Raw genomic sequence first — 26,381 nt, 5'->3', positions numbered from 1 at the left:
TGGGCGATGCTGCAGCCTACTGAGGATAGGAGCTAGGGAAATCTTGGGCTATTATGGAGAAGGGTCTGGATAGACCACAGGAGCCAGGAGGGGAGCCCTTGTTTCCTGGCAGCGCAGTGCTCAGTCCAGTGGGCAGCATCCCTCCTGCCCACCCTGGTCTCCTGGGGAGACCCCACTCTCACTCTGATGGTGGAGGGGTAGGGATGCCATTTCTTCCTAAAGCCAAGCTCAGGTTGAGCCCACTCTGCCCCACAAGCTCGCTCTGGTCCTTCTGCTGGCCTAGGTGCATTCTCAGTGCCTCTTAGCTGGCCTTCCCATCACACACCTCTCCTGAGTCTCTCATCTCATCCCTTGCTTGGACTTCAGTGTCCTCAGGGTCAGTGTCTGGCCCAGGCTGGCAGGTGATACCCGGGCACCTTCCTCCTTCCATGAAGTTTCTGTCCATGCCTCTGAGCAACCTGGCCTCCCTCCTTTCCTGGGCATGAGTCCCCATTGGTGGGTCCTGGCTGTCTGGCTTCACAGTGCTCTTGGGGATGGCCCTGCCTGCCTGCTTTGACCTGTGCTAGTACCTGGTGTGGTGGGAGCAGAGCTGCTGTGTGCTGGCTATGCTCTGAACCCCTACCAGCTGCCCTCATGGACCCTCCATGCTGCCCAGGGGACCACTGCCCCATGCATGGTCCTTCCTGCAGCCTCCAGCACCCCCTTCCACAGACTCCCATGCCTACCTGGACTCTACCTACCATAGGTTGCTCCCTGTGGAGGACCAGGCCCTCCCCTGTAGATCCCAGAAGTAGATGAGCCAGGTAAGGCCCCCAAGGCCTCCCTAGACTATGCTTCCCCCTCCTGTGCAGCTGCACCCCCAGAGGCATCCGCCCTGGCAGCCCCCTTCTCTAGAACTGCCACCAATACACTCTGTCCCCACCCCCTCAGAGTTGCTGTCTCCCCCTTCAGCATGTTGGGGTGACCTCCTGGGTGCCTTGCTTATCCCTTTGGCACCCCCCCCCAGCATGGACTGGCCCCTGGCAGGTGCCTTCTTGGGGAGCCCCCCAACTTCTCTCATGGCCTCACTCCTAAGCCATGGCGCTTTGGGGCCCTGGCCAGTGTGCCTCTCCTGGTGGCCCCAGGCACATCCAGGTGGGCACTCACGTGTGCGGGTCAGCAGCAGCACTGGCCTGCTGATGTCATTCTTGTTGTTGGCATTGCGCTTGACCGAGAACACAGAGATGTTGTAGGCTCTGCCGGCTGCAAGGGCGTGCAGCTGGTGCGAGGAGCGGCTCCGGTCCACAAAGTCTGTGCGGCGGTAGGCACCATCTGAGGATGTGTAGGTAACTGCGTAGCCATCGAGCATCTGTCTGGCGGCCCGACCTTCAGGTGGACGCCAGGAGATGGAGACCCCACTCTCTTCCACTTGCTCCACCTTGAGGGCCGTTGGTGGGAAGAGCTCTTCAGGGTTTCCGTCAAGAACAAGGGAGGGGTGGTCAGCTGTCAGCCACATAAACCCTGGCCCCCAGCCAGGCATCTCACCTGGTGGCTCTTGGGCCTGTCCTCCCAGGGTGGAGGTGGGCAACTGCTGGGGAGCCCGCTCCTGTTGCCACAATGGGCCGTTTTACCTGGTCTCTGGCCAGTGCCTCCTGGAGGGCCTCATGAGTGTGTGCGTAGGTGACTGCCTTTGCCCTCCATGGCGGTGGGTGTGTGTGTGTGTGTCTCAGATGTGTGTGTGCCTGTGACTGTATTTATGGCTCCTGGGCAGTTCTATACCCCTTCCTGCTGCTGGGGCAGAGCCCACTAAGCGACTGTCTAGACACTTTGCCCTGGGGGTGCTCAGAACTTTGACCTGTCCCCTGAGGGGTCTGTGCCCTCTGAGGGAGGAGGGAGGTCCACCCATTGCGCTGGCACCTTTGCCACCTCACCTTTGGCACAATCCTTGCCCGTGTAGCCCACTTTGCAGGTGCAGCTGTGGGACCCATTGCTGGCCAAGCAGTAGCCGCGGCCCCCACAAGGGCTGGAGAAGCAGGGGTCACTCACTGGGGAAGAGGAAAGGAGCAGTGAACACTGGGGCCTTACCCGCTCCCCCAGCGGGACCCTTGCTGTTAGGGGCAACAGGTCCTTCCTGTGTGGGTGTGTTTGTGGGGTGTATGTGGCTGAACCATCACAGGAAGCGATCTGAAGAGGTGAGGGAGGGACTGCTCTCTGAGGGGAAATGCAGGACTTGCGGAGATCTCACCGGGAGGCTGGGCACGTCATCCCTCCACTACTCCCAAGCCAAGGTAGCCTGGTAGGTGGTGACTCAGGGTGGGGTGAGCACAGGGCTGGCCTCTTCTGGGGAACAACTGGCAGCCAGGGCAGCCTCCCTCTGCACTGGGGCTGTGGGCATCGAGAGGACCTGAGCTCCCCAGGCCAGGGCCAGGACCCGCAGGTTCCCAGTGAAGCAGCGGAGCCCCCTTATCACTGTCATGGCCACTAACCGTGTTCTAGGTGTGCCCTTACCCACCCCAAGTTTGTACAGTGAGACTCCTTGGCCACAAATGGCTCCCACGGTGCTTATGCCAGGGCTACCAGCACCCACAGTCCCTGGGCCTAAGACCTCACCCCCAGCAGAAACTTCCCCAGCCCAGCAGCCTCGCACAGCCCACACAGCCACACAGCGCCGTGCTGCCAGCCAAGCCCAGCATCAGGGCTAGAACAGGACCTGCCCCTGGGACACTACACACCCATCCTAGGAGGAGAGCTGAGACCAGCAAATTGAAGAGACAGTTGCAGAGAGTTGCAAGTCCTATAAAGAAGGAAAATGGGCAGAGAATTCCCAGGTGTAAGGAGAGGTGGGCACTGGGACGCTGGGGCTGCAGCGAGTTCCGCCCACCCGGGCTGGCCATGGAGCCAGCCTTGTCTTTTGGGGTGAAGTGGGGCCATTGGAGGGGCAAGTGCAAGAGGTGGGTAGCTAGCATCAGGGGACCCAGCAGAGGCCTGAGTAAGGGGCCTCTGGAGGAACTGGGGCTTGGCCTCTGCCTCCCTACCTGTCTCACAGTGGTAGCCGAAGAAGCCTTCTGGGCAGACGCACAGGTAGGCCCCGCCACCGTTCTCACACCGGCCTCCGTGCTGGCAGGGGCTGGAGTGGCAGCCATCCACCTCTGGAGAACACCCAGAGAGTTGGCCAGAGCCGCCAGGGGGTGTCTGGGGGAGGGAGGAGAGGATAGCGGGAAGAAGGGAAGGGGGATCGAGGAGAGATGCTGGGTGGAGGGGGGGGTTGCTGGGGAAATCCCCCTTAGCCTTGGAGCTCCCTTCCCGGGGTCCCTTCCCCTGGGGGGCCTGTCCAGCTGGGCCAGGGGCCCAGCCATTTCCCTCTGCTCACTGAGCGGCCCAGGGTCTATGCTTGTTGAAAACAGGGCATCCAGGGCATCACGAATGTGGGTGAGGGCCCAGCCACTCAGGGGACCCACCCAAGCACAGCGCCTACCTGTCTCGCAGTGGACTCCAGTGAAGCCTGCAGGGCACTGGCAGACAAAGGCCCCTGGGAGGTCCCTGCAGGAGCCTCCATTTCTGCAGGGTTGTGCTTGGCACTCATCTGTCTCTGCAGAGACAGGGGCACTTGTTTGTCTCTGCAGAGACAGGACAGGAGGCTGCAAGGCCCTACACAGACTCCAGAGAGGTGGGACACAGGTCCCACATGGCCGTACACAGGGCTGCATGGCCCTGCGTGGGCTCTATGTGGACCTCCAGGGACCTCCACAGCCACCAGGATTTCATGTGTGCTCTGAGGCTTTAGCCTGACGCCCACCCTCTCCACTGTGCACCTGACAAGGGCCCTACCCCCAGGTCACTTCCGCATTTCACTGTCCAGGCTTCTCAGGGGCCTGGGCACATTCTAGGTCTGGCTCTCCCTGGAGCAGGGTCTCTGTCTCAGGGGTTAGAGCCCTACCCAGGTGTGCGGGGTACAGGGCTCACCCACCAGTGTACCACACAGGCCTCCTCTCCCTCTGCTGGATTGGAGCACAGGGCCAGGAGTCAGGGTATGACTCTCTCCACCCCACCTCCTTTAGCCCTGGGGCAGAGGCTGCAGAAGGCAAGAGGAGGTCAAGGTCAGCTTCCTCAGCTGGGCTGTCAGTCTCCCTGGGGAGGTGGAGGCTGAGATGTTTGTAAAGAGAGCAAGCTGTGCTGGGCCAGGCAGTCCGGGGGAGGGGTGGGTTGGAGTAGCGCCCTGCCCTCTTACCGGAGCACAAATGGCCTCCTTCCTGTGCTGTGAAGCAGGAGCCCCCATGCAGGCATGGGATCCACACTCATAAGCTTCTGAGAGGGGAGCCCCGGTGTATAGGCACCAGGAGAGACCCCAAGAATAAAGCGGTGTTGTGACTGGAGGCAGTGGTTTGAAGCCAAATATGATGGATGTAAATTAGCTTTGTTCTGAGGAGCCGGACACAATTGTCCAGCACTCCTCAGCGCCTGGAGAGACCGGAAAGACCCTGGAGAGGAAGGGTTGGGCAGTGGGCCCCCTGGGGATGCTCATCATGACCTCAAGGGCTCTCATAGAGCATGCAGGACTTTACTCTGTGGCTGGCAGGTGGCCAGGCCCCATCTTGCCAATTCACATGCAGCTACCACATATGAGCCCAGTACCTCTGGGGACGAGGATACTTTAGGATATTTGCCACAGGCTTGTTTTGCATTTTAAACTGGGAATTGGGCTCTGGAATTCCAAGTGTTCAAAAATGTAACAAATGGTAGTAAGTAAGACACCCAGGAGCTAGAGTGCTTACTATCTCGTCAGGTCACATGCACTTCCATGTCCCTTGTGATGCGGATTTTGGGGCTTATCATATCTTTGTCTCTTTAGTATTTCAAATTTCATGAATTACCTGAACAATGTATGGTTTTGGTTTTGCTATTTATGAATTTTATTAAAAGGATATAATGATAAATGTATTCTCCTCTCACTGAAAATGATATTAATGAGCTATCTCCATGCTGTCGGCAGGGGGTTGGAAGTTCTCTGTGTGAACACAACAGTAATAGTCAGCATCCACAGTGGGAGTCTCTTGTACTCTGTCCATTCTCGATTGCTGGCATTTGGGTTTGTTTTAGACTTTTTGTTATTTTTTTAAAAAATGCTTTTATTTCCTTTCATAGCTCCTGGTATAAATGTACCCATTTTCTTAGATTTAAACCTAGAAGTGGAATCTCTGGGACACAGTTTCTATGCATGGTCAAATTGATAGGCAGATTACCAAGCCCTTTTCAAAGTGTTTCTATCAATTTATGCTTCCTCCAGCAATTTATAAGCAATCCTGTTGATCCACATTACCACCAGTAGATGGCTCTAGACTTCTGCAGTTTTGTCAACTGAATGCACCTCCCTGTGCTTTTGATTTGCATTTCACTGATTACTAATATTTCTCTTGGCTATTTTTTGTTGGCTTTATTATCTCCTCTTCCATGAAAGGCCTCCTCAGTGTTTTGCTGATTTTCCTACTGGGTTTTCTTTTCTTATTGATTCATAGAGTTCTTTATATATTCTTGAAACCAGTCTCAGATGTATGTGTGTATATGTGTGTGTATGTGTGTGTGTATATATATACATATATATGTATATATATATAAAACTTCTTATATAGTCAAGTTTCGTGCATTTTTTTCTTTTATAGTTAGTGCATTTTTTGTGGCTTAAGAAATCTTTCCTTATCCCAAGGCCAAAAAGATACCACATAAAATTTTGTAGTTTTAGGGGTGCCTGGGTGGCTCAGTGGGTTAAGCCTCTGCCTTCAGCTCAGGTCATGATCCCAGGGTTCTGGAATGGAGCCCCGCATCCGGCTCTGTGCTCAGCGGGGAGCCTGCTTCCTCCTCCTCTCTCTCTCTGCCTGCCTCACTGAATATTTGTGATCTCTTTCTGTCAAATAAATAAATAAAATCTTTAATAAAATTTTTTTTGTAGTTTTAGAAAAACATTTAAGTCCTTAATTAATCTGGAATGAATTCTTGTGTGTGGTGAAGAGTAGGGAACAATGTGGTATTTTTCTAAATGCATAACCATTTTATTCCAGCTGTTGTAAAGATTTTCTCATTCTCATATGCTTTTATAGAAGTTTATAGTTTTAGCTTTTATACTATGTCTATAATTCATTTCACATACATAAACATTTATCATATTTGGTGTTATTATATATAACATTGTTCATTTTATCTTATTTTCCAAGTGTTCACTGCTAGACTCTGAAAATATTAAGGTTTTGTATATTGCCCCTGTCCTGTGACTCAGTTGAATTTGCTTATTTATTCCATAGCTTTTTTGGTAGAATTTCTTTGGATTTCCCATGTGCACGACCATGATTTTTATTTCCTTTTTGTGGCCCTGTCGGGGACCTCCAGGACAATGCTGGAAGGAATCAGTGAAATGGACACACTGCCTTGTTACTTAACACAGCAGTACGCCTCTCACAGTGAAGTACTTTATTACCTATTGCTGTTTTGTTGATACCCTTCATCAGGTTACAGACAGTCCCTTCTGTCTACTCTTAGTTTATTAATAGTTTTAAGTAGTAGTTGAATATTTTCAAATGATTTTTCTGCATCTGTTGAAATGATTATATGATAGGTTTTCTCCTTCATATCCTAATATGATGAATTACACTTACTGATTTTCAAGTGTTAAACCAACCTGTACTCTTAAGATAAACCCCACTGGGTCATGATGTATTATATTATCCTTTTTATGTAACAATGTGTTTGATTTAGTAATATTTTGTTAGAATTTTTATGTCCATGTTCATGAGGAATATTAGTTTGTAATTTCATTTCTTTTTCTTTCTTTTTGTGGAGCGCAGTGCAAAGCTTGAACTCACGACCCTGAGATCAAGACCTGAGCTGAGATTAAGAGTTGGATGCTTAACACAATGAGCCACCCAGGCACTCCTAATTTTATTTTATTTTATAACATCTCTGTCTTGTTTTAGTATCAAGACAATACTGATCTCACACAATGAATCAAGAGCTCTTCTTCCTTTATTTGAAGAAGCTTATGTGGGGTTAGTATTCTTTTCTTCAGTGTTTGATACAATTCATCAGTGAGGCAATCCAGTCCTGCCATTTTCTTTGCAGAAAGGTTTTTAATTACATATTAAAATTCTTTAATGATATAGGGCTATTCATATTTTCTATTTATTGTTCTGTCATTTCTGGTAATTTGTCTCTTTTAAGGTATTTATTCCTTTTCTTTAAGTTGTCAGATATATTGGCCTCAACTTGTTCACAGTATCTCTTCCTTATCCTTTAAATGATTGCAGGATCCTTAGTGACATCTTCTCTTTCATTCTGATATTGCTAATTTTTCTTTTTTATTTCTTGATCAGTATAACTGGAGGTTTATAAATTTTATTGAACTTTTCAAGGAACCAGCTTTTGGTTTCATTGATTTTCTCTGAATATGTCTTTTATAATTACATTTTCTAATTGTTGTTGATATTTTAGAATGCAATTTTATTATAATAACCTATATCCACTAAACATACTACATTTTCTATCATTTTCAGTAAGTTACTTATAGATTAAGACAACCATACTGCTTATAGATTAAAGCTTGTTTATAGATTGAAGACAACAAATACTGATATTCTTACTCCCTACCTTCATATTTTCATGATTTTAGTATCTTTTTCTTACTTTATTGCATTGGCTACACTTCCAATATAATATTGATGAGGCTTAGTGACAGTGGGCATCCTTGTCTCCATTTTTTTTTTTTTTAAGAGATGGAGAGAGAGAGGTGGGGGTGTAGGGGGAGAGTGAGAGAGAGAGAATCTTGAGCAAGCTCCATGCTCCAGTATGGAGCCTGACACAGGGCTTGATCTCACAACCCTGAAATCATGACCTGATCTGAAATCAAAAGCTGCACACTTACCTGACTGAGCCACCCTGGTTCCTCTCGCTGTCCCCAGTATTAAGAGGAATGTCTTTCTATTTAGGATAATGTTCATTTGAGGTTTGAGTAGAGGCACAGTAAAAATACCTCAGAAGCTAATTTCCATTTTCCTGTTGGTAGCTCAGTGTGACTGAGTCAGATCAACAGAAGCACAGGTTTTGAATTCTAAATCCTACCTCTATCAAGGATCAGGAGACTCATTGTTCCACAGCTCTCTTGATGTAACCTGTATTCTATCTCTATACATGTGTAAAGTTAGTGCTTGGCCACACATAGTGTGACGGGTCTGGCTATGCCCAGCCTAAGCACACTGCTCTGTGGGATGATACACACTTCGGGGGTTATGCAGGCTCTGCTATGTCTCTCTTTTAAGTTTTTCCTCCAATAAGTCCTATATATTTTATACCACATGTTATTAGAGGTGTGTATGTGCATGTGTGTGTATGTGTGATGTGATTTTTATCTGGTAAGGAAGTACTTTTTTATTCCTTATTTGGTAAGAGTTTATTTCATGAATGGGTATAAATTTTGTCAAATGCTTGTTACACATTTTTTGAGATACTTATATGCTTTTTCTCCTCCAGTTGGTTAATATAGCAGGTTTTCCTGATATCAAACTAATCTTGCAACAATCCAGCTTGATAATGGAATATATAGTTTTTATAGACTGTTGAATTTCTGCATCAATGTTCATATGTTTAACAGATCTATCATTTTACTTTTACCAGCTACCCATATCTGGTGTTGGTATCAAGGTTATACTGGCCTCGCAGAATAGATTGGCACATATTTTTTATTTTCTACTCTCTGGAAGGTCCTGCATAATGCTGCAATAATCTGTTTCTCTGCAATTTGGTAGAAGTTACCTATAACATTGGTCTTGGAGTTTCTTTGTGGGAAAATGCTTCTTCTTCAATTCCTTTAGACATTTATAGGATTATGTAGGCTTTCTAAATATCCTTGAGTCATTTTTGGTAAGTTATATTTTTCTTTGAGTATTATTTCCATTTCTCCTAAGATTCCAAATCTACTTGTATAGACTAGTTGATAGTATTCTCATCTTCTTAATCTCTGCTATATCTGTGGCTATGCCATCTTTTTCATTTATAAGCATTTTTATTTGTGCTCTTTGTTTTTGTTGATCAGTTGATATAAGTTTGTTCATTTTCATAAGCTCTTCAACGAACTAATTTTGGTGATCTCTTCTTTATACTTTGGATTTAACATTTCATTAATTATGCCTCTTACTTGTATTGCCTTTTTCTTTCTACTTTTTTTGTATCATTTGTTGTTCTTTTCTTAACTTCTAAACCCCAATATTTAGCTCACTAATTTCTGAACTTTTCTAACTATGTACTTAAAGTTCCCACAAAGCACAGGTTTTGTTGCATCAGACAGGTTTTTACATAGAAAATGGTCATTAATACTCATTTTAAATTTTCTTACTGTCCATATTTCTTCTTTGATCTATAAGCCATTTCAAAGTATCTTTAAAAATATCTAAACATGGAGATTTAAAATTTATCTTCTTGTCCTTAGTCACTCAATTTGTTCTGAGTGTTCAGAGAATGAATTAGTTTAAATTGTTAGTTGTATTATTTGAATCTTCTTTTTGCGGATTTTTTTTGGGAGGGGGCTTCTTAACCTGAATTGAGAGAGGTGGTTTAAAATCTCATAGTATTATGGTAAATTGTCAGTTTCTTCCTATTAATTATTGTTTTATATATATTGACACTATTGTATGAGATGCTCGAATGTCTGCAATGATCTTCTTGGTGATTTGGAACCAATTATCATTGAAAGAGACCTTCTCATCCTTAATGATGCTTTACATTTTAAGAGAGTATATTTTGGCTGATATTAGTGTAGCTACACCTGCTTTATTTTGATCTGTATTCACCTGATATTTTTTTCCATATTTTACTTTGTCTTTTTAAGTTTATGATTTAAGAGTATCTCTTCTAAGAGTGTATAGATTTTTTTTTCTTTTAGACTTATTTATTTATTTTAGAGATAGAGGAGAGGGGGCAGAGGAAGAGGTAAAGAGAAAATCTTATGCAGACTCTATGCTGAACACTGACTGAACCTGATGTGAGGCTCAGTCTAATGACCCTGAAATCACAAATTGAGCCAAAAACAAGAGTCAGATGCTTAACCAACTGAGCCACCCAGGTGTCCCTAGCTTGTTTTGTTTTGTAATAAATCTGGCAATCTGTCTTTTATCTGGAGAACTTAGCTCATTCATTTTGTTTGTTTGTCTGTATTTTTTTCTATCATAATCTTAACTCTGCCATTTTTCTGCTTTTTTTCCTCTCTCCTGTTAGGGAGTGAAAAACTTTCCTATAATATTTGATAATCTTCCCTTCTCTTACTCCTTACAGAATGTTCTAGGCTTATCTTACTATTGAATACTATCTCAAAAAAAAAAAAAGACCTTTTTTGGGGAAGTCTTGAAGCTGTGTTTGCAAGAGGGTATTATTTTTGAGTAATAGTTTGAATAAAAATTTTTAGGTCTTAAGTTTATTTACTTCCATATTTATCTTGCTTGGTATTTGCTGAGCTTCTTAAATTTGTGGTTGATGTATTTACTCATTTTTAGAAAATACTCAGTCATTATCTCTTCAAATATTTCTTTTGCCTATTCTGCCCTCTCTCTGGGACTCCAGTTATGTGCTTGTTTGTTTGATATTTACCACAGATTTCGTGTGCTTCCTTTTTAAAAAAGATCATAAGTAATTCCTAATGCATTTCTTTTTTCCAGTCTTTGGTTTGAATAATTTGTTGACATGCCCTTGAGTTCTGTGACTTTTTCTTTTGTAGTATCCATTCTATTGGTAAGCCTATCCAATTTACTCTTCATTTTAGATGTTATATTTTTTATTGTATTTTTGAAAGTTTTCTTTCCTCTGCTCAAATTTTCTATTCTCTCATTCATTTTGCTTCTCTTTAACATATTGATAATGGTTATTTTAAAGTCCTTGTCTGCTAATTCAAACATGTGGTTCATCTGCAGGTCTGTTTCTATTGACTGTTTCTTCTTGAGGTTATATGTCATAATTTCTTGCTTCTTAGACATACTATACACAAGAACTGAGAGAACAAAGTAGAAAATACCTATCCCTAGGATTGCCACACTCTGCTGTGAGTCAGAAAATTAGCCTGGGCAGCTGATCTCTGATATTATCCCAGAAGTGAGCTGGGCTGGGCCTGGTGCACAGGGCTCATTAATGCCAATCCATGATTGATTTTAGATGCCTGCAGGTTGGAACAGACCACTCCCTCCGGGGTAGACCTGGGAATCTCAGCCTTATGAGGGTATGAAATTTCTCTGCTTTCCAGACCAGCCACTGTCTTCCCATGCACTTAATAAAAATCCTGTGGAGGAGAATTGGTGAATGCTGAGCACTTGCTCTGCATCTATATGACTCCTGATTCCAACCCATCATGCTTGCTCACATAATCATTGAAGGATTAGTTGGATTTCCCCAGGTCCTCAAAGTGCTCTGTCCACACTGGATTTGCTCCTGGGCTGACAGCAGTCCCCAGTCTTTCTCACCCAGGAAGGTCTCATCTCTACTTCTTTGCATACTGATATGCATATATGATAGGTTAAATGATACCATTTTACAGGTTCTCTGGTTCCTTGAAATTACAGTGAGAGTGATGGTGTTTTGTGACTGTCTCTATGCTCACTGAATGGATCTCCTCGGTATTTAAAGTCTACCATTTCATTATCTTATATCTGATGGAACTGTTGAGAAGTCTGGTGCCAATGGGATTATCGTTCTTTTGAAGACTCTTGTTCTTTTTTTCTCTAGATAGTTTAAGAATTTTTTTCTGATTGTCTCTGATTCTTAAATTTTGCTATAATGTGCTAATGTTCCTCTTTTCTCCTGTTTGATGTTTGGGGGCCCTTTCAGCCTGTGGTGGTTCATTTGTTATTCTGGTAACTGAGCTCCATAGTGGCTCCAACATTTCATTGTGTTTTTATTTTTCTCTTTCTTGGACTCCTGTTATCTCAGTGTTGACACTTCTGCCTTCCACAGTGCCTACATCTCATTCTTACAGACCTCCCCGCTTCTCTGTGGGAAGAGTCCTCAAACTGGTCTTTTAGCCCATTAACTTAGCCTTCATCTGTATCCATTTATAAATTGTGTCTGTTATTTCAACTATTATAGATTCTCAGTCTTCTTTTCCACTCTCTTTTGTTAAAAATGATTTATCGACCCTGCTTCTTATGACCAGTGCCATGTTTCCTTCCGTGTATCTATCATGCTTATATATATATACTTGTCCACCTTCTAAACTTCCACTCCCAGTAGTATATGTTGTTTGGATTTTATTGTTACTGTCTTTGGAGAGGGCTGGGCTTGGATAGATAGGAGGACAGGAAAGACCCTCGAGACTAGGCAGCCCCATCTGTCTTCCAGAATTCCTCACCTGTGTACGGTTGCACAGCTTGGGCTCTGCAGGGCATTGGGACAGAGCAGCCTTAGGTGGTCCCTGAGCTACTTTGTTTAAAAATCCTTTTTTGGTGAAAGATGTGTTAACATCACACAGGTTTTCTGATGAACAGAGTTAGGGATGCTTACGCTTAATGCAGCACACCTGCAGTTGTGTTAGTGACCCTGTGTCTGCAGGGGCATGGGGGCCCCTGCCTCCAGGCCATGTACCCCGGCACACTGTGGGAGCCTGAGGTGATGCTCTCTAATGCAGCACTCCTCAAATGGCTCTGGGGGTCCTGGGAGGCTTTGTTCAAATGCAACATTTGCGTCCATGGGTCTGGGTGGTGCCAGGGTAAGAGACAGGCCCTGAGTCCTAATCTGCCTCTTGAGGACTCTGCTTTTGGACTACTTCAGCCTCAGCTGCTTCATCTGCAGGGTGGGCATATGGGTTGGATGCCCTGCTCTGAGGACAGGGGAGACCTAAGTGAACAGTCCAGAGTGGAGCTGGCACTAGTCCTCACCACCCTCCCCATAGGGTCATGGCCTCACTTTGCAGGAAGGTGGGGGAGGGCCAGGGTCAGAACTGTGGTTCCTGTGCTCCTGAGTGGCCCCATTAGGAGGGTATGGACCCCACTGGCTCTGCCCACCTGCCCGCCCACCCTGCCCCAGAAGGCCTGCAGATCACCGTGGCACTGTGGAGGTTCGCTCCAGACTCCCTGTGGCTGGCAGACTCGGACGTAGTTGGGGGAGCTCAGGCTGTAGCCTTGGTCACACTCGTACAGGGCCACGGATCCCAGCCGAGTGCCATTGAAGCGCAGCGTGGCATGTTTCACCTCTGCTGGGGTGCCGCAATCCACCTCTGCAGGGACACAGAAGCCTTGTCCTGCACTGTGGGGCACCTGCCTGAGGCCCCTCCCTTTGCTTTGCCCTCTGCTCTACCAGGCCACTGGGCCTAGAACCCCTGTTCCCTGTACAGCCCTCCCAGGTGAAAGTGCCTTGACTTCCTGGAGTGGCTGCCCATGGTTTTCTCCTTTCCCGTCCCTCCTTTCAGCTCCATCTGGCCCTGCTCTGCTCTTCTGGGATTAGGAAGAAATCCCATACCTTCCACCCCAACCCCCAGCCCCCAGCCCTCTCACCCGCCTGACATCGGCGTCCCATGTACCCTGCTCGACAGCGGCAGGAGAAATCTGTGCCCAGGTCCTCACAGGTACCCCCATTCATGCAGGGGCTCCGGAAGCAGGGGGAGGGGGCTGCAAGGACAGAGGGGGTCATCATTGCTGTGTCCTCCCCAAAGACCTTTAGGCTTCATGGGAGCTCTGCCTCCCACTCCTCCAAAGCAGGGCCACCCCTGCCCACTGGAAGCAGCTGCAGCCCCCAGGTGCCCTGGCTGTGCTGCCCCCAGCTGGTCTAGCCCCTTGGCTTCTGCCCATACCTTACCTATCTCACAGTGCCGCCCAGAGAAGCCTGGGGGACAGTCACACTTGTATTTGCCAATGTAGTGGAAGCAGGTGCCACCATTGTGACAGGGGCCTGAGGCACAGGAGTCCGGCTTCCCTGGAAACAAAAGGCCCCCATGGGAGTCAGGTGTCATGCATCCATACCCAGAGCCCCTCCCCCAATCTCCAACATTCCAGGGGGGTGCTCCTGACAAGCAGACGCATGGTGGCTGGGGCAGGGCTTGGCTTCCCCATCCAGGCTGACTCCAGCTGGCATGGAGCCGCACCGATCTCGCAGTGCCTCCCGGTGAAGCGGTAGGGACAGCTGCAGTGGTACTCGCTGCCTGCCTCCCTGCACGTGCCCCCGTTCCGGCAGGGCCCCGAGCTGCACAGGCGTGGTCGGGCTGTGTGGACAAGGATGGGGAGAGACAGAAGAGGGTGAACAGGGCCAACTCCTGGCCATGCAGCACCCATGACACCCTACTCATGTATTCTCAACCTGTAGGCCCCATGGGCCCACCCATCTTCTCTTCTCTGTCCCAGGCCCTGGTGACCCGTGGCCCCTTCCTGGTGGAGAACTGGCCTGTATGGCAGGGAACGCAGCTGCAGCTCATAGGACTAGAATCCACTGCAGTCTAATTTTTGTTTTCAGCACCTCTAGTGGCACCAGTGTATTTTCTCTGGGTCCTAACACCCTCCCGGCTCTGAGGGGCTCACAGGTGGTGCCCGTGCTGCAGACATCTGCATATTTAAAGGTCTGCCCTCCACCCCGAAGAATGGCGCCTTCAGAGGCCCACAGAGGAATTTAGCCCCTCAGCTTCCTCAACATTCTTGGGAGCAACTTGCAGCAGGAAAGGGGCCTGCCTGCTGTCCTCAGCCCTTCTCTCCCCACCATCCCACACCCTACAGGGCCTCACAGACTGCATGCCCAAGTTCCAGCCACCTCTCCCAAAGCTGCCACCACCCCATGTCCCATTTTGGATGCCTTTGTTGAAGATGAAGGTCCTTGGCCACATGTGCAGAGAACCAAGACAAAGAAGGCTTCTCTTTGGAAACACCCTCTTCCTCCTGCAGGCGTGGCTGAAGCTGAGGGGTGACAGGGACCTGCCCTCAGGGCCACCGTGAGAACAGAAGATACTTCCAGGTAAAGCCACTGAGGCCTCTGTTCTCGGGACAAGCGAGGGCAGCAAGAGGCCCAGAGAGGTGTGTGTGGTCCAGGTGCTGAGCTCCATGAGGCAGGCATGAGCCTGGGCTCTGAGGAAAACCAAGTAGTGACCAGGGGGCCACAGAGCAGAACCACTAACTGAACAAGCAGCACCTGGGGCAGGGGAAGCCATGCAGGACCAACACACGGAAGCTGGGCAACACATGACCCATTAGAACAGCAATAGAGAGTGGGTGGGGCCCTCTCTGCCCTGTCTGCCCTCCTAACCCTGCCCTCCCAGCCCCGCCCTGCCCTCCCTTGCCCTCCCCCACCGCCCACCTTTCTCACAGTGCCTGCCATGGAACCCTCGGGGGCACTCGCAAGTGTAGGAGTCCTCGTGGGCATCACAGGAACCTCCGTTGAAGCAGGGGTCTGAGTCGCAGGGTGATGGCAGTGCTGCAGGGGCAGAGGGTGGTCACCCTGCCATCCCAGCTGGAACCAAGGGCACTTAAAATATACTCTTTTCGGGGAAGGGTCTTAATTCTTTACACCAGACTCTAAGGCCCTTCCCTGGAAATTCTTTTATTCTCGATTTTTCCAGAATTCACCCTACCTCTCCTATGAGCTAGGATTGAGCTATGGCACACAGATGTTTCTGTGCCAGCACCTCCATCGTCTTCATTATCCAGTATGCAAGCCATTAGTTATTACACTCACAAACATAGTGGTATTTAGTTACATACTGAATCAGATAGGCGTGAAGTAGTTTAATAGCTAAACTAGGGACTTAGGGAGAGCTTGTAGGCATCCAGAGGTGCTTTTCCAGCTGTGAGCTTCCCGCAGCTGAGGGGGTAAACAGCCAGGCCCCTATTAGAGAGGGCGACACCAGGAAAGGTGCACCCACCCACGGGGCTACTTGTGGGCCAGTAAAGAAGCCCTGGCCTCTGCCTGCTCTGCCCCCACTTTTTCCTTCTACCACCCCTTCCCTAGTTTCTAGGCAGGCCTGTGCCTGTACCTCCCACTCACAGTGGCTGACGTTGTGGTCCGTGTGGCAGACGCAGAGGTAGCTCCCACCGTACTCCATGCAGTAGCCCCCGTCGGGACACTGTGTGTTCATGTTGCAGGGAGTGGCTGTGACTTCTGCAGGGAAAGAAGAGGCCCATTCGTTTTCCCAGGGACTTCTCTTTGAGAAGGATCAGGCGGCCCCACCAGGATGGCCCAGTTCAGGCACTGGTGGGTGGGCTCCCTCCTGGGTTGGGAGTGGGGGATCATGGAACCACTAGTTAAGGGTCTGGATCGATAGTTTGGGCCCAGACCCAAGACACCAGCTATACTCTGGTTTGGGGGATTTTCAGGGGGCAGGGCAGGAAGTGTGCCCCGCTGCAGTGCTGGGCACTTACCAAATTCACAGAGGAGCCCAAAGAAGCCTGGGGGGCACTGGCAGAGGGTGGTGTTGGCCCCTAGGCATCTGCCACCATTACGGCACTCACAGTGGTCAGGGGTTCCTGTTGTAGACCGAGGGGGAGCCTCCAATGTGAGGATGCTGGAGGACTGGGGCCCTCTCTTGCTCCTGACCCTGCCCGGCTCCTGTAGCTACTTTCCCACGAACACTGCTGTGCAGACACACATGCACACACACTCTTTCTTTCCCCCACCCACTTGTGGGTGTTTGAACACACCCTTGTCTGCCTTCCTGTGTGTACTACCCACAGGAGGACCCTCTCCTGGACTGTAGCCCTGGCAGCCCCAGCCCACTCACTCTCCCTGCAGTCGGGGCCGGTGAAGCCCTGGGGGCATTCGCACACATAGCCCTCATCTGCATCCACACAGGTGCCCCCATTCTGGCAAGGGGCCGAGAAGCAGGGATCCGGCACTGGGTGGTTTCCTGCAAGAAAGACAGAGGTCACCAGAGGCTGCACAGAGAGCATGGGGGTAATAGGGCCAAGGGCCCCCTCGTCCAGACCCACAGCACTCAGTTCTCAGTGCAAGTGGGATTTAAGCCCAAGGCCCACTTTCTGGAAACTGGTTTCTAGCTGCCTCTTACCATCTGAGCCCCCTCTGTGGAGCAGAAGTCGAAGCTAGAGTATGGAGATCCCACGGTGTGCACCAAAGGGCGCAGCTAAGACCAGGGGGCTCCAAATGCTTCTAATCAAGCATAACATGGTTGGAATTTGCCAGATACAGTTTTTGTTGATTTCTAGTTTAACTACTGTAATCAGAGAACACAGTCCTTTTCAACTGATTGAGCTTTATTTTATGTCCTACAGGATGGTCTGTCATGGTGAGCACACCGTGAGCACTGGGAAAGGAAGTGTCACTTAGGTCAGGTGGGCTGATGGTGCTGTTTGCATCTTCGAGGTCCCTGCTGATTCTGCGAATCACTGAGAGCGGCAGGTTGGAGCCACTGCCTGTAGTTACAGATTAGTCAATTTTTCCTTGTTTTCCCTTCCCCTATGATTTTGATGTATGTTCATAGGTGCAAGTACATTAGAATTGCTCTGCCTTTTTAATGACTTGACACCTTTGTCGTAAAAGACCCCTCTGTTCCTGGCAGTATTCCTTTTCCTAGAGTTTAATCTGTTTGCTATGAATATAACCACTCCCAACTTCTCTTGATCAGTGTTTGTCAACTTGTTCTTTTTCATTGTTTGGGTGGTTGATTTCTTCATGTGGTTCAGAATTTATCTTTTTAAATAATTTATGGCAAAATTGACTTTTGGTCGATGTACATTTCTATGAATTTTAACACATGTATAGATTTGTGTTGCTCCTACCACAATCGGGACACAGAACATTCCATTACCCCAAATACATCCTTGTTCTATCTTCAGGGTTATAGACTTCCTCCCTTCCTGAAGCCTGGGCAACTACTGATCTGTTCATCACCACAGCTTTGTTGCTTTAAGAATGCCAGAAGTGGAAGATTACTCATGAACAGTATGTAATCTTTTGAGATTGGCTTCTTTCACTCAGCAAAAGGCCTCCAAGATCTGTCTCAGTTGCGTGATCAGCAATCATGTATCCCACGAACAGCAAAGGACATTTGGGTTCTCAGGTTTTGGTGGTTGTAAATAGACATGCTATAAGCATTTGTGTATTTTGTGTGAATGTAAGTTGTCATTTCTTTAGGGTTAATAACTAGGAATGAGATTGCTGGATCATATTATAAGTGTATGTTTAACTTTATGAAAAGCTGCCAAGTTGTTTTCACGGTGGCTAAACATTTGGCATCACCACCAAAAATACGTGAGAGTTCCCACAGTTCTGTGTCCTCACCAGTCAGCACTTTTAATTTTAGCTATTCTGATAGGTTTGTGTGGTATCTCATCATGGCTTTAATTTGCAACTCACCAATGACTAATGATAATGACAAATGACTGCATTTATTCATCTGCTCGTTTGCCTTCCAGATACCCTTTTTGGTTAGATGTCTTGTTTAGATCTTTTGTCCATGTTTTGGTTGGTTTCTCACAGTTGAGCGTGGAGAGTTCTTTCGGAACTTTCTGTTCTGTTTCAGAACTCATCTGTTCCAGATACCAGCCTTTTGTCAGACTGAGTGCTTTGAGCACCTCTCGAAGCACGCAGCCTGTCTTCTTGTTCTCTTGACTGTGACTTTCATAGAGCAGCCTGTGTCACTCTGATGAGGCCCACTTCTGTTTTTCTTTGCTGGAGCGTACTCTCCGTGTCTTATCTAAGCATCTAAGCATTGTTCATGTAACCGCGGGTCACACAGATTTTTCTCCAGTGTTTTCTTCTAAGAATGTTATGGTTTTATGTTTTCCATTCAGGTCTATGATTCATTCTGACCTAATCTTGTACAAGGTGTGAGGTTGAAGTTGAAGTTCAGTTTCTACAGAAGAGTGTCTAATTGTTCCAATACCATTTGTTGAAAAGATCATCTTTTCCCCACTGAATTGTTTCCATGCCTTTAAAAACACCTTGGCCATACTTGTATAGGTCTACTTCTGGATCCTCTCTTCTGTTCCACAGATGTATGTGTTAGTCCCTTTGCCAATACCACAGGATCTTGATCACTGCTGCTTTATAGTAAGTCTTTACACTAAGTAGTATGATGCCTCAAAATGTATTCTTTTTCAAAATTGTGTTGGTTATCCCAATTCCTTTGCCTTTCCATATAAATTTTAGAACCAGCGTATTCAAAACTACAGAAAACTCTGCTGGGACTTTGATTGGAATTCTGTTAAGTCTATCAATCAGTTTGGGGAGACCTGACATATTTACTGTGTTGAGTCTTCTAATCCATGAACATGGATGTCCTTTCATTTATTCAGATCAGCATACAAGTCCCATACATGTTTTATTAGATTTATACCAAAGTCTTTCAGTTTGGGGAAGCTATTGTAAATGGTATTGTTTTTAATATTTTGGATCAGATTACAATGCCCAATGTAGGGAATTCAAGAGTTCATAGATGACTGTAGGGTTGCAGCCTGAGATCCCCCCTCTCTGCAACCTCCCCATAGTTTCCAGTGCTCTAGGGCTGCCCTTTTTGTCCTTTGGCAAGAGAGCTGGGGCTTTTATTGCCCCACACTACTACTTTCTTCCTGTGAGTGCACTCATGTCTGAGCCAAGTGGTGGGTGGACAGAGAAAAAGAAAATGATGGAAGTTGCCCCGTCTTGCGGAGCTGTAGGACTTCCAGTTGGAGAGGAAGTTTCCTCCTGTCAGTTTGGGCCCCCTAGGGAATCCCCCCCCCCTTTGCCGCTGTTGTTGGTCCTGCTTCTCATACCCAACGAGTGGCTGCTCTTGGAGCTCTTTCCATCCATCTGATGCTCACTTCTGGTCTGGGAGCTGCTTTGAGTCCAGGCTGGGGGGACACCAGAGGGAAAAAGTCATGAACTCACCACTGGTTCTGTGGTGCTTTGAAGCTTGGTCCTCTTCCCCAATCCACCTGCTATTATTTATTTTTCAGAGTCCTCAGATAGCTACTCCATGCATTCTGTCCAGGGTTTCTGGCTGCATTCAGTGGGAGACACAAGGTAGAGTGTACTTACTCCATCTTATCCAAAACCAGAAACCCATTCCAATTTTCAAATTATTTTCAAATTATCTGTGTCTTTATATTCATAGCCGGTTTCTTGTAGATAGTAGCATCTTGCTTTTCAATTCAATTTCAATTCAATTCAATGTCTGCCTTTTCATTGGTGTGTTTAACCAATTAACATAATTATCAATATAATTAAACCTACCATCTTGTTCTTGGTTCTCATTTGTCCCAATTACCCTTTATTCCTATTTTCCTCTTTTCCTGCCTTCTGGATAAAGTGTTTTTAGGATTCCATTTTATTTCCAATACTGGTTTGTTGGCTGTAACTATTATTATTATTTTTTTCTTTTTCCCCTGAGTTTATAATGTATATCTTTAACTTATTGTAGTCTACCTTCAAACAGTATTACACCACTTCATATATAATGCAAGGCCATTACTAAATTATTTCCATCTTTCCCTTCCTATCCTTTATGCCAGACATTGATAAACTATGGCTTGCAGACCAAATCTGGCCTGCCATCCATTAAAAAAAAAAGTTTCATTGGGAAACAGCCATGTCCATTCATTTATGTATGTCTATGGCTGGCTGCTTTTCCATTGCACTGGTAGAGTTGAGTATCTGTGACCACATGGCACATAAAGCCAAAAATACTAATATCTGGTTCTTCACAGAAAAAGCTCACATACTCTGCTTAAGTACATTTAAGTTCTTAAGTACATTAAGTACATTATATTGCATTTAAGCTATTGAGGTCATACATTTTATTTCTATAAATGTTATAAACCCCATAACATATTTTTTGTGTTAAAATTATCTTTAAAGAGATTAAAAAGTAAGAAGAAAAGTATTTTACAGGCATACCTTGGAGATGTGGTGGGTTCAGTTCCAGACCACTATAATACAGCGGATATGGCAATAAAGCAAGTCAAATGAATTTTCTGGTTTTCCGGTGCTTATAAAAGTTATGTTAGCACTACACTGCAGTCTATTAAGTGTGTAATAGCATCATGTCTAAGAAAATGTATGCACCTTAATTAGAAAATACTTTGTAAAAAAATGATAACCAACACCTGAGACTTAGTGAGTCATAATCACTGACCACAGATCACCATAACAAATATCACCATAATTTAAAATATTGAAATGTTGCAGATATGACACAGAGACACAGTGAATGAATGCTATTGGAAGGATGAACCTGTTGGGCTTGCTTGGTGCAGGGTTGCCACAAAGCTTTAATTTGTACAGAACACAGTGTCAGTGAAGGGCAATAAAATGAGGTGCGCCTGTGCTCTAGAAACAGTAAATGCATTTACTGTTTCTAGAGCTCTTCATTTATTTGTGTAGATCTGGATTTTCTTCTGGTGCCATTTTTCTTCAGTCTAAGGAATTTCCTTTAATGTTTCTTATAAATAAGATATGCTGGTGATGAATAATTATCTGTTTCTGCTGTCTGAAAAATATCTTAATTTCACCTTCATTTTTGAAAGATGATTTTCCTGTGTATAGACTACTAGGTTGACAGCACACTGTCTCTGGGCATGTGTTGTTTCTGATGAGAGACCTGTTAGATTATTATTTCTCTGTATGTACTGTGTCTTGTCTTTTTCCTCTGGCTGCTTTTCAGGTGTTCTCTTTGTTATTGGTTTTCAGCAATTTGACTATGAGGTGCTTCATGTGATTTTCTTCATGCTTTTCTTGGATGTGTGGGGTTTTAATTTTCATCAAATTTAGAACATATTTGGATCTTACTTCTTCATTCATTTTCTGTGCTCCTCTGGTCCCTTCCCTCCTCCTGGGACTCTACCCGTACATACACCAGACTGCCAAGCAACCCCACAGGTTGCTGAGGATATGGTCCTGGGTATATTCTCTCCTTCCTGTGCTGCTTGATGGGCTATTTCTTTCTTCACATTCACTGATCTTCCCTTCTGCAATGTCTAACCTGTTGTTAATATAGTCAGTATATTTTTTAAATTGAGATTTTATGTTTTTTTTAATCTCCTAGAAGCTTATTTTCTTCTATCTTCTACTTCTCACTGTGTCTTTTTTCCTCAGTGGTCTTGAGCACAGGGAGCATGTTCACAGTGGATGATTAAACATGCATATCTGGGCAAATAATTTCATCATCATCTCTTCCACCTTTTTCTATTGATCTGCTTTTCTCCTGACTGTGGTTCATATATTCTTGATTCTTGGTATGCTTGATAATTTTTGGTTGGGTATTTGGAGGTCCTGGATTCTGTTATATTCCTTTAAAGAGTATAGGATTTGATTCTGGCATATGGTTCAATTACTTGGGATTGTTTTGATTCTTTCAAATTTTCCTTTAATATTTCCTAGGACAGGTCAGATTAGTCTTTATTCTAGTGTTTATTTTTCCATACCAGCAAGATGATATCCCAGTAAAGACTCTCTCCACCTTGGCCATGGGCATGAGGAGCTCTGTATGCATTCTGGCTGTAGAAAAGTGAAGTCATCCCCCCACCCCCCGCCCCGTGCTGAGTGAAGAGGCAAGGGGTCCCTCTGCAGATTCTTCTTGCACTCTCCCCAGCCACTCTTAGTAACTCCATCCTTTCTGGAATTCTCCCCACCAATTGCAGCTACCAAACTAGAATCCCTGTCTCCATGACCCAGAGACTCAGAGGAACTGCTAGAGCCTGGATCTGCTTGCTGCACAGTGGCCTGGAAATTCCCACGGGCAGACTATAGGGTGCCCTTCCTTTCTTTCCCTCCTCGCAGGGGTAGCAACCCTGTGATGCCTGTGGTCCAATGGCAGAAGACAGTCATTTCATATATTTTAACTGCTTTTCTAGTTTTGATGGTGAGGGAAATTCTCAGGCAGTCAATCTTTTTTGGCCAGAAGCAGAAGAATGGGTACTTTTTTTTTTTCCCAATTATCTCTAATTTTTGTCCACCTTCCTGTTGAATCTGGGTAGAATGTCCAGACAGCCATCTTGTAATGGGACTAATAAGCTTTTACTAAGGGTGGAAGTGTCAGTTCTGTTGTTTCGTATTGGTTGCTTTTGTTTGTATCATTCTTTCTGCACAACAGGTGGTTTCTTTGCAAATCTTTTGAAATCACTGGTCCGTTTTCTAACATGAGCTTAGTTAAATAGATAGATATTAAATATTTAGATAACAATCTGGGCAAGGTGAACTGTGACCCATCATAGTGATTTTAAGCAACCAAACAGGTAAGGTTGCTGCGCTCCCCTATTCCCCTCTGCATGGCAGAGCCTCACCCTTTCCTCAGGACACGGGCTGTCCTGTGTGTGGCCCTTTGACCAAAGGCTGATGGAGAGCATAGCATCCATCTATATCTCACTTATGGGTAAATTTTAATCTCCTTCTTAAGTTTTTAGGCTCAAACTAAATCTGACACGCTTCTCATGAGCTTCTCCCAGTTGGAGCAGCTGCTCAAGCTGTGACCTTTGCTTTGCTGGCACAGTGGCCAAGCGAGGCCTTTGGCGGTCAGGGTGATATCAGATGCTAACCTGAATTTATTCTGTGGGTTGTAAAATCGAGTTGGCCTCTTAACTTATCTACCAAGTCATAACCAGCATTTAAAACAACATGAAGTAGCAACTAGCAGATTTCATCACATGTAATAAAGGTTAGTTTTCTTGCCAACTACTGTGGCTTGTTCCCTTGCATGGTGAGGGGTCTGGAGTAGGAATAAAGGATGTTAATAAGCCAAGAATCTCCTGAGCAGGAAGAAAGGCCATGAGAGGGTGGCCATCTTGCTCTGCATCTCATAGATGGCTACCAGGACTGGAGGGGACTAGAGGGGGCAGGAGGCACACTCAGCCCTGTACCACCCATGGTGGCAGAGTTGGGATCAGCATGGAAGCTCAGGGGACAGACTGGTACAGGCAGGGCTGGGGAAAGTACCCCCCAGGACAGTGGTGGGGCTGAGATGGACAGTGAGGGAAAGAGGCCAGGAGGCTGCGAGGGACTACTGTTCTGGGGGCTGCCGGCATGGGCTGTTACCTGTCTCACAGCGAGGTCCCTCGAAGGGCTCTGCACACAGGCAGGTGAAGTTCCCCACGAGGTTGACACACGAGCCCCCGTTGAGGCACGGGCTGGAGGCACACTCATCCACATCTGGGGCAGCGGAGGTGGGATCTTGGCTCAAGCCAGCCTTTGACTCCCGGGCACTAGCCTCTCCCACCCCCCAGGGCTGGACCCTCACCCGTCTCACAGGCCACACCCGTGTAGCCAGGCAGGCATAGGCACACCGCTGAGCCCTCCTCCGCCTGGCACCGGCCACCGTTCTTACATTCTCTGGTATCACATGGAGACAGTGCTGCAAGGACAGAGTGGTAGAAGGTGTCGGACCTCCGGCTGGGCCCCTGGGAATTTCTGCTAAACCCCATTCTGGAGGGCATCAGGCTGTTGGGGGGCCTGGCTGGATAGTCCCCACTCAGCAGCCCAGCAACTGGCCACATGGGGTCTGTTTCAGCCCATCCCCGGTGGTAGGAGGCTGTGTGCATGCTGGTTGGGGACAGAGGGCTTAGTGTTCTCCGCTGCCAGCACAGAGCGGGGTTCCTCTGGGTGGGGCAGTGACACAGCCTGTGATGGGGTCTTGAAGGTGATGCACGTGCAGATGTGCAGGAGGGGCCTGAATGGCTCTGAGGTGATGGGTTGTGGGCAGGCAGGTGATGTGTTGCATGGTCTGGTACAAAGGCACTCAGCCCCCATCAGGTGGGAACCCACTGAGGTGGAGCTCGCCTCTGGCCACCTTCACCCAGCATGCCGGCCCCTCAGACTCCCTGGTGGCTCCTGGCCCGTGAGCCCTGGCAGCTGAGCTGGCAGGGAGGGGAGTGGGAGGGACACTGCCTTCCCTCAGCTATGTCACATGTCCTGATGACAGCGCATGCCCCAAACAACTCAGTATAGGAGCCAAGGCAATCGTTAGACCATGAGGCCCTCCCTAGACTTGTGGGGGCCAGTGGGAGGGAGGACAGGGGACGTGTGGAGGTGCTTTGGTGGCCACAGCGCTAGTTGACTCCTGCCTCCTGGGTCCTGACCCCACCAAAGAGCAATGCTGGGCACCTGTGGGGAGGAGGGGCTCCAGGTGAACAGCACACATGTCCCTGCTGTTGTGTGCTCTGGGGGCTCAGGTGGGTCCTGAGACCAGCGAGCCTCCATGGGGACCTGGGACCTGTTGCTGTCATCAGAGTGACCGCAAGGAGGCCAAGGCACAGGGCTACTGGCTATGGCCCCAGGTCCTCCTAGGGGCCTTGCTGGGCACACATGTTTATATACACTGGGGTCCCAGACTTTAAAACATTTCTTGTGGCTCTAAGTCACTCTTAGAAACAGTTCTTCTAGATTGAGACATTCTTGTACAATTGTTATTTGTACATACTTGATTTAACCATGTGTTATATGTGTTCCTAAATAATGGTTACACATCAGTAAGTATATTTAGGGGAATGGCTGTGGGTCCAGCTCAGTGGGGATTAGAGGTCATGGTGCTTTGATTTTAAGGGACTCTCTTTTTTGGGCTCCCCTAGCAGCTTCCCACAGTGAGACTAGGGGAAGCAGTGGGGTTCCATCTTCCTTTACCAGGTGGGCAAAGAGCCAGGATGTGGGGGCCCCAGAGAGGGCTGGGTGAAGGGCAGGAAGTGGAGGCTGGATCTGCCAGCATTGCTTAAAAAGACCCCCGCTCAGAAGGGGGTGGCAGAGTGGGGTGCAGCTGCAGCCTGGAAGCAAGGGAGGTCTCACAAGGACCCCAACCAATGTCAAGGCTGTGAGACCCCAGGAGCTGGAAAGAAACAGCCAGCAAGCCAGTCCAGAGCTGAGGGGCAGTGATGACTCCAGTTGTACCTGGGTGGCTGTCGGGCAGGCCCCGCGGCCAAGCTGGAACTGGACACTGGCCTGTTCCAAGATGCCATCCCTGGTCTGAACACCAGGGCCCAGGAGGCGTGAGTGCCATGGTCAGTGATCCTGCTGTACCCATGAGATGGGGCTTTCCTCTGGAGTCTGGGCTCTGTCCCCAGTGGGCCCACTGCCATGCCCTCTGTTGATGCTGACTCAGGGCTCCCATGAGGCTGACCCCCGGTCAGGCAGGACCATTCTGGTCATTCTTCCATCAATGGGGCCAGAGGACCTGGGCATGCTCCTCTTACGTGTCTCACAGGTGGGTCCCCCGAAGCTGGCCGGGCACTGGCAGCTGAAGCTGTTGACACCATGTGTGCAGGTCCCGCCATTTTGACACGGATGGGAAGCACATTCATTCACATCTGAAAAACGGGGCAGCTGGGGCCTCAGTGGAGGAAGCCAGGTTGGGGAGGATCTGCTCGGACCCCTTCTGGGCCTCACTTCCAGTGGGGGTCGGCTTCAAAGGGGCAGATGCACCCCCAGCCCACACACTCACCACCAGGGAGCCACAGTGTTTATGTACTCCCACCACCCCCTCGCTACCCCATCCT

The 26,381-nt window shown here is 47.5% G+C and overlaps 1 protein-coding gene across 4 annotated transcripts in view; it reads right to left on the bottom strand.

Annotated features, from left to right (window-relative positions):
- The window catches only part of SNED1 (sushi, nidogen and EGF like domains 1), an 81,588-nt gene that overhangs the window by 22,688 nt on the left and 32,519 nt on the right, over positions 1 to 26,381 (bottom strand). For 2 of the 4 annotated variants that reach the window (XM_044242006.1, XM_044242009.1), the window contains exons 6-20: positions 26,079 to 26,192; positions 24,137 to 24,250; positions 23,935 to 24,048; positions 16,691 to 16,816; positions 16,332 to 16,436; positions 15,958 to 16,071; positions 15,271 to 15,387; positions 14,075 to 14,191; positions 13,789 to 13,905; positions 13,488 to 13,601; positions 13,037 to 13,210; positions 3,455 to 3,568; positions 3,015 to 3,128; positions 1,911 to 2,024; positions 1,147 to 1,443 (exon numbers count right to left, since the gene is read on the bottom strand). In XM_044242006.1, the coding sequence (XP_044097941.1) occupies positions 1,147 to 1,443; positions 1,911 to 2,024; positions 3,015 to 3,128; positions 3,455 to 3,568; positions 13,037 to 13,210; positions 13,488 to 13,601; positions 13,789 to 13,905; positions 14,075 to 14,191; positions 15,271 to 15,387; positions 15,958 to 16,071; positions 16,332 to 16,436; positions 16,691 to 16,816; positions 23,935 to 24,048; positions 24,137 to 24,250; positions 26,079 to 26,192 (1,965 nt within the window). Of the gene's footprint in view, positions 1 to 1,146; positions 1,444 to 1,910; positions 2,025 to 3,014; positions 3,129 to 3,454; positions 3,569 to 13,036; positions 13,211 to 13,487; positions 13,602 to 13,788; positions 13,906 to 14,074; positions 14,192 to 15,270; positions 15,388 to 15,957; positions 16,072 to 16,331; positions 16,437 to 16,690; positions 16,817 to 19,679; positions 19,758 to 23,934; positions 24,049 to 24,136; positions 24,251 to 26,078; positions 26,193 to 26,381 lie in introns of all 4 variants that reach the window. The other 2 variants (XM_044242007.1, XM_044242008.1) reach the window with 2 other exon arrangements.

Source organism: Neovison vison, chromosome 3 (genome assembly GCF_020171115.1).
Source record: "Neovison vison isolate M4711 chromosome 3, ASM_NN_V1, whole genome shotgun sequence".
NCBI lineage: Eukaryota > Metazoa > Chordata > Mammalia > Carnivora > Mustelidae > Neogale > Neogale vison.
The sequence above is the reverse complement of the archived record's forward strand: the minus strand, read 5'-3'. Positions and strand labels throughout refer to the sequence as shown.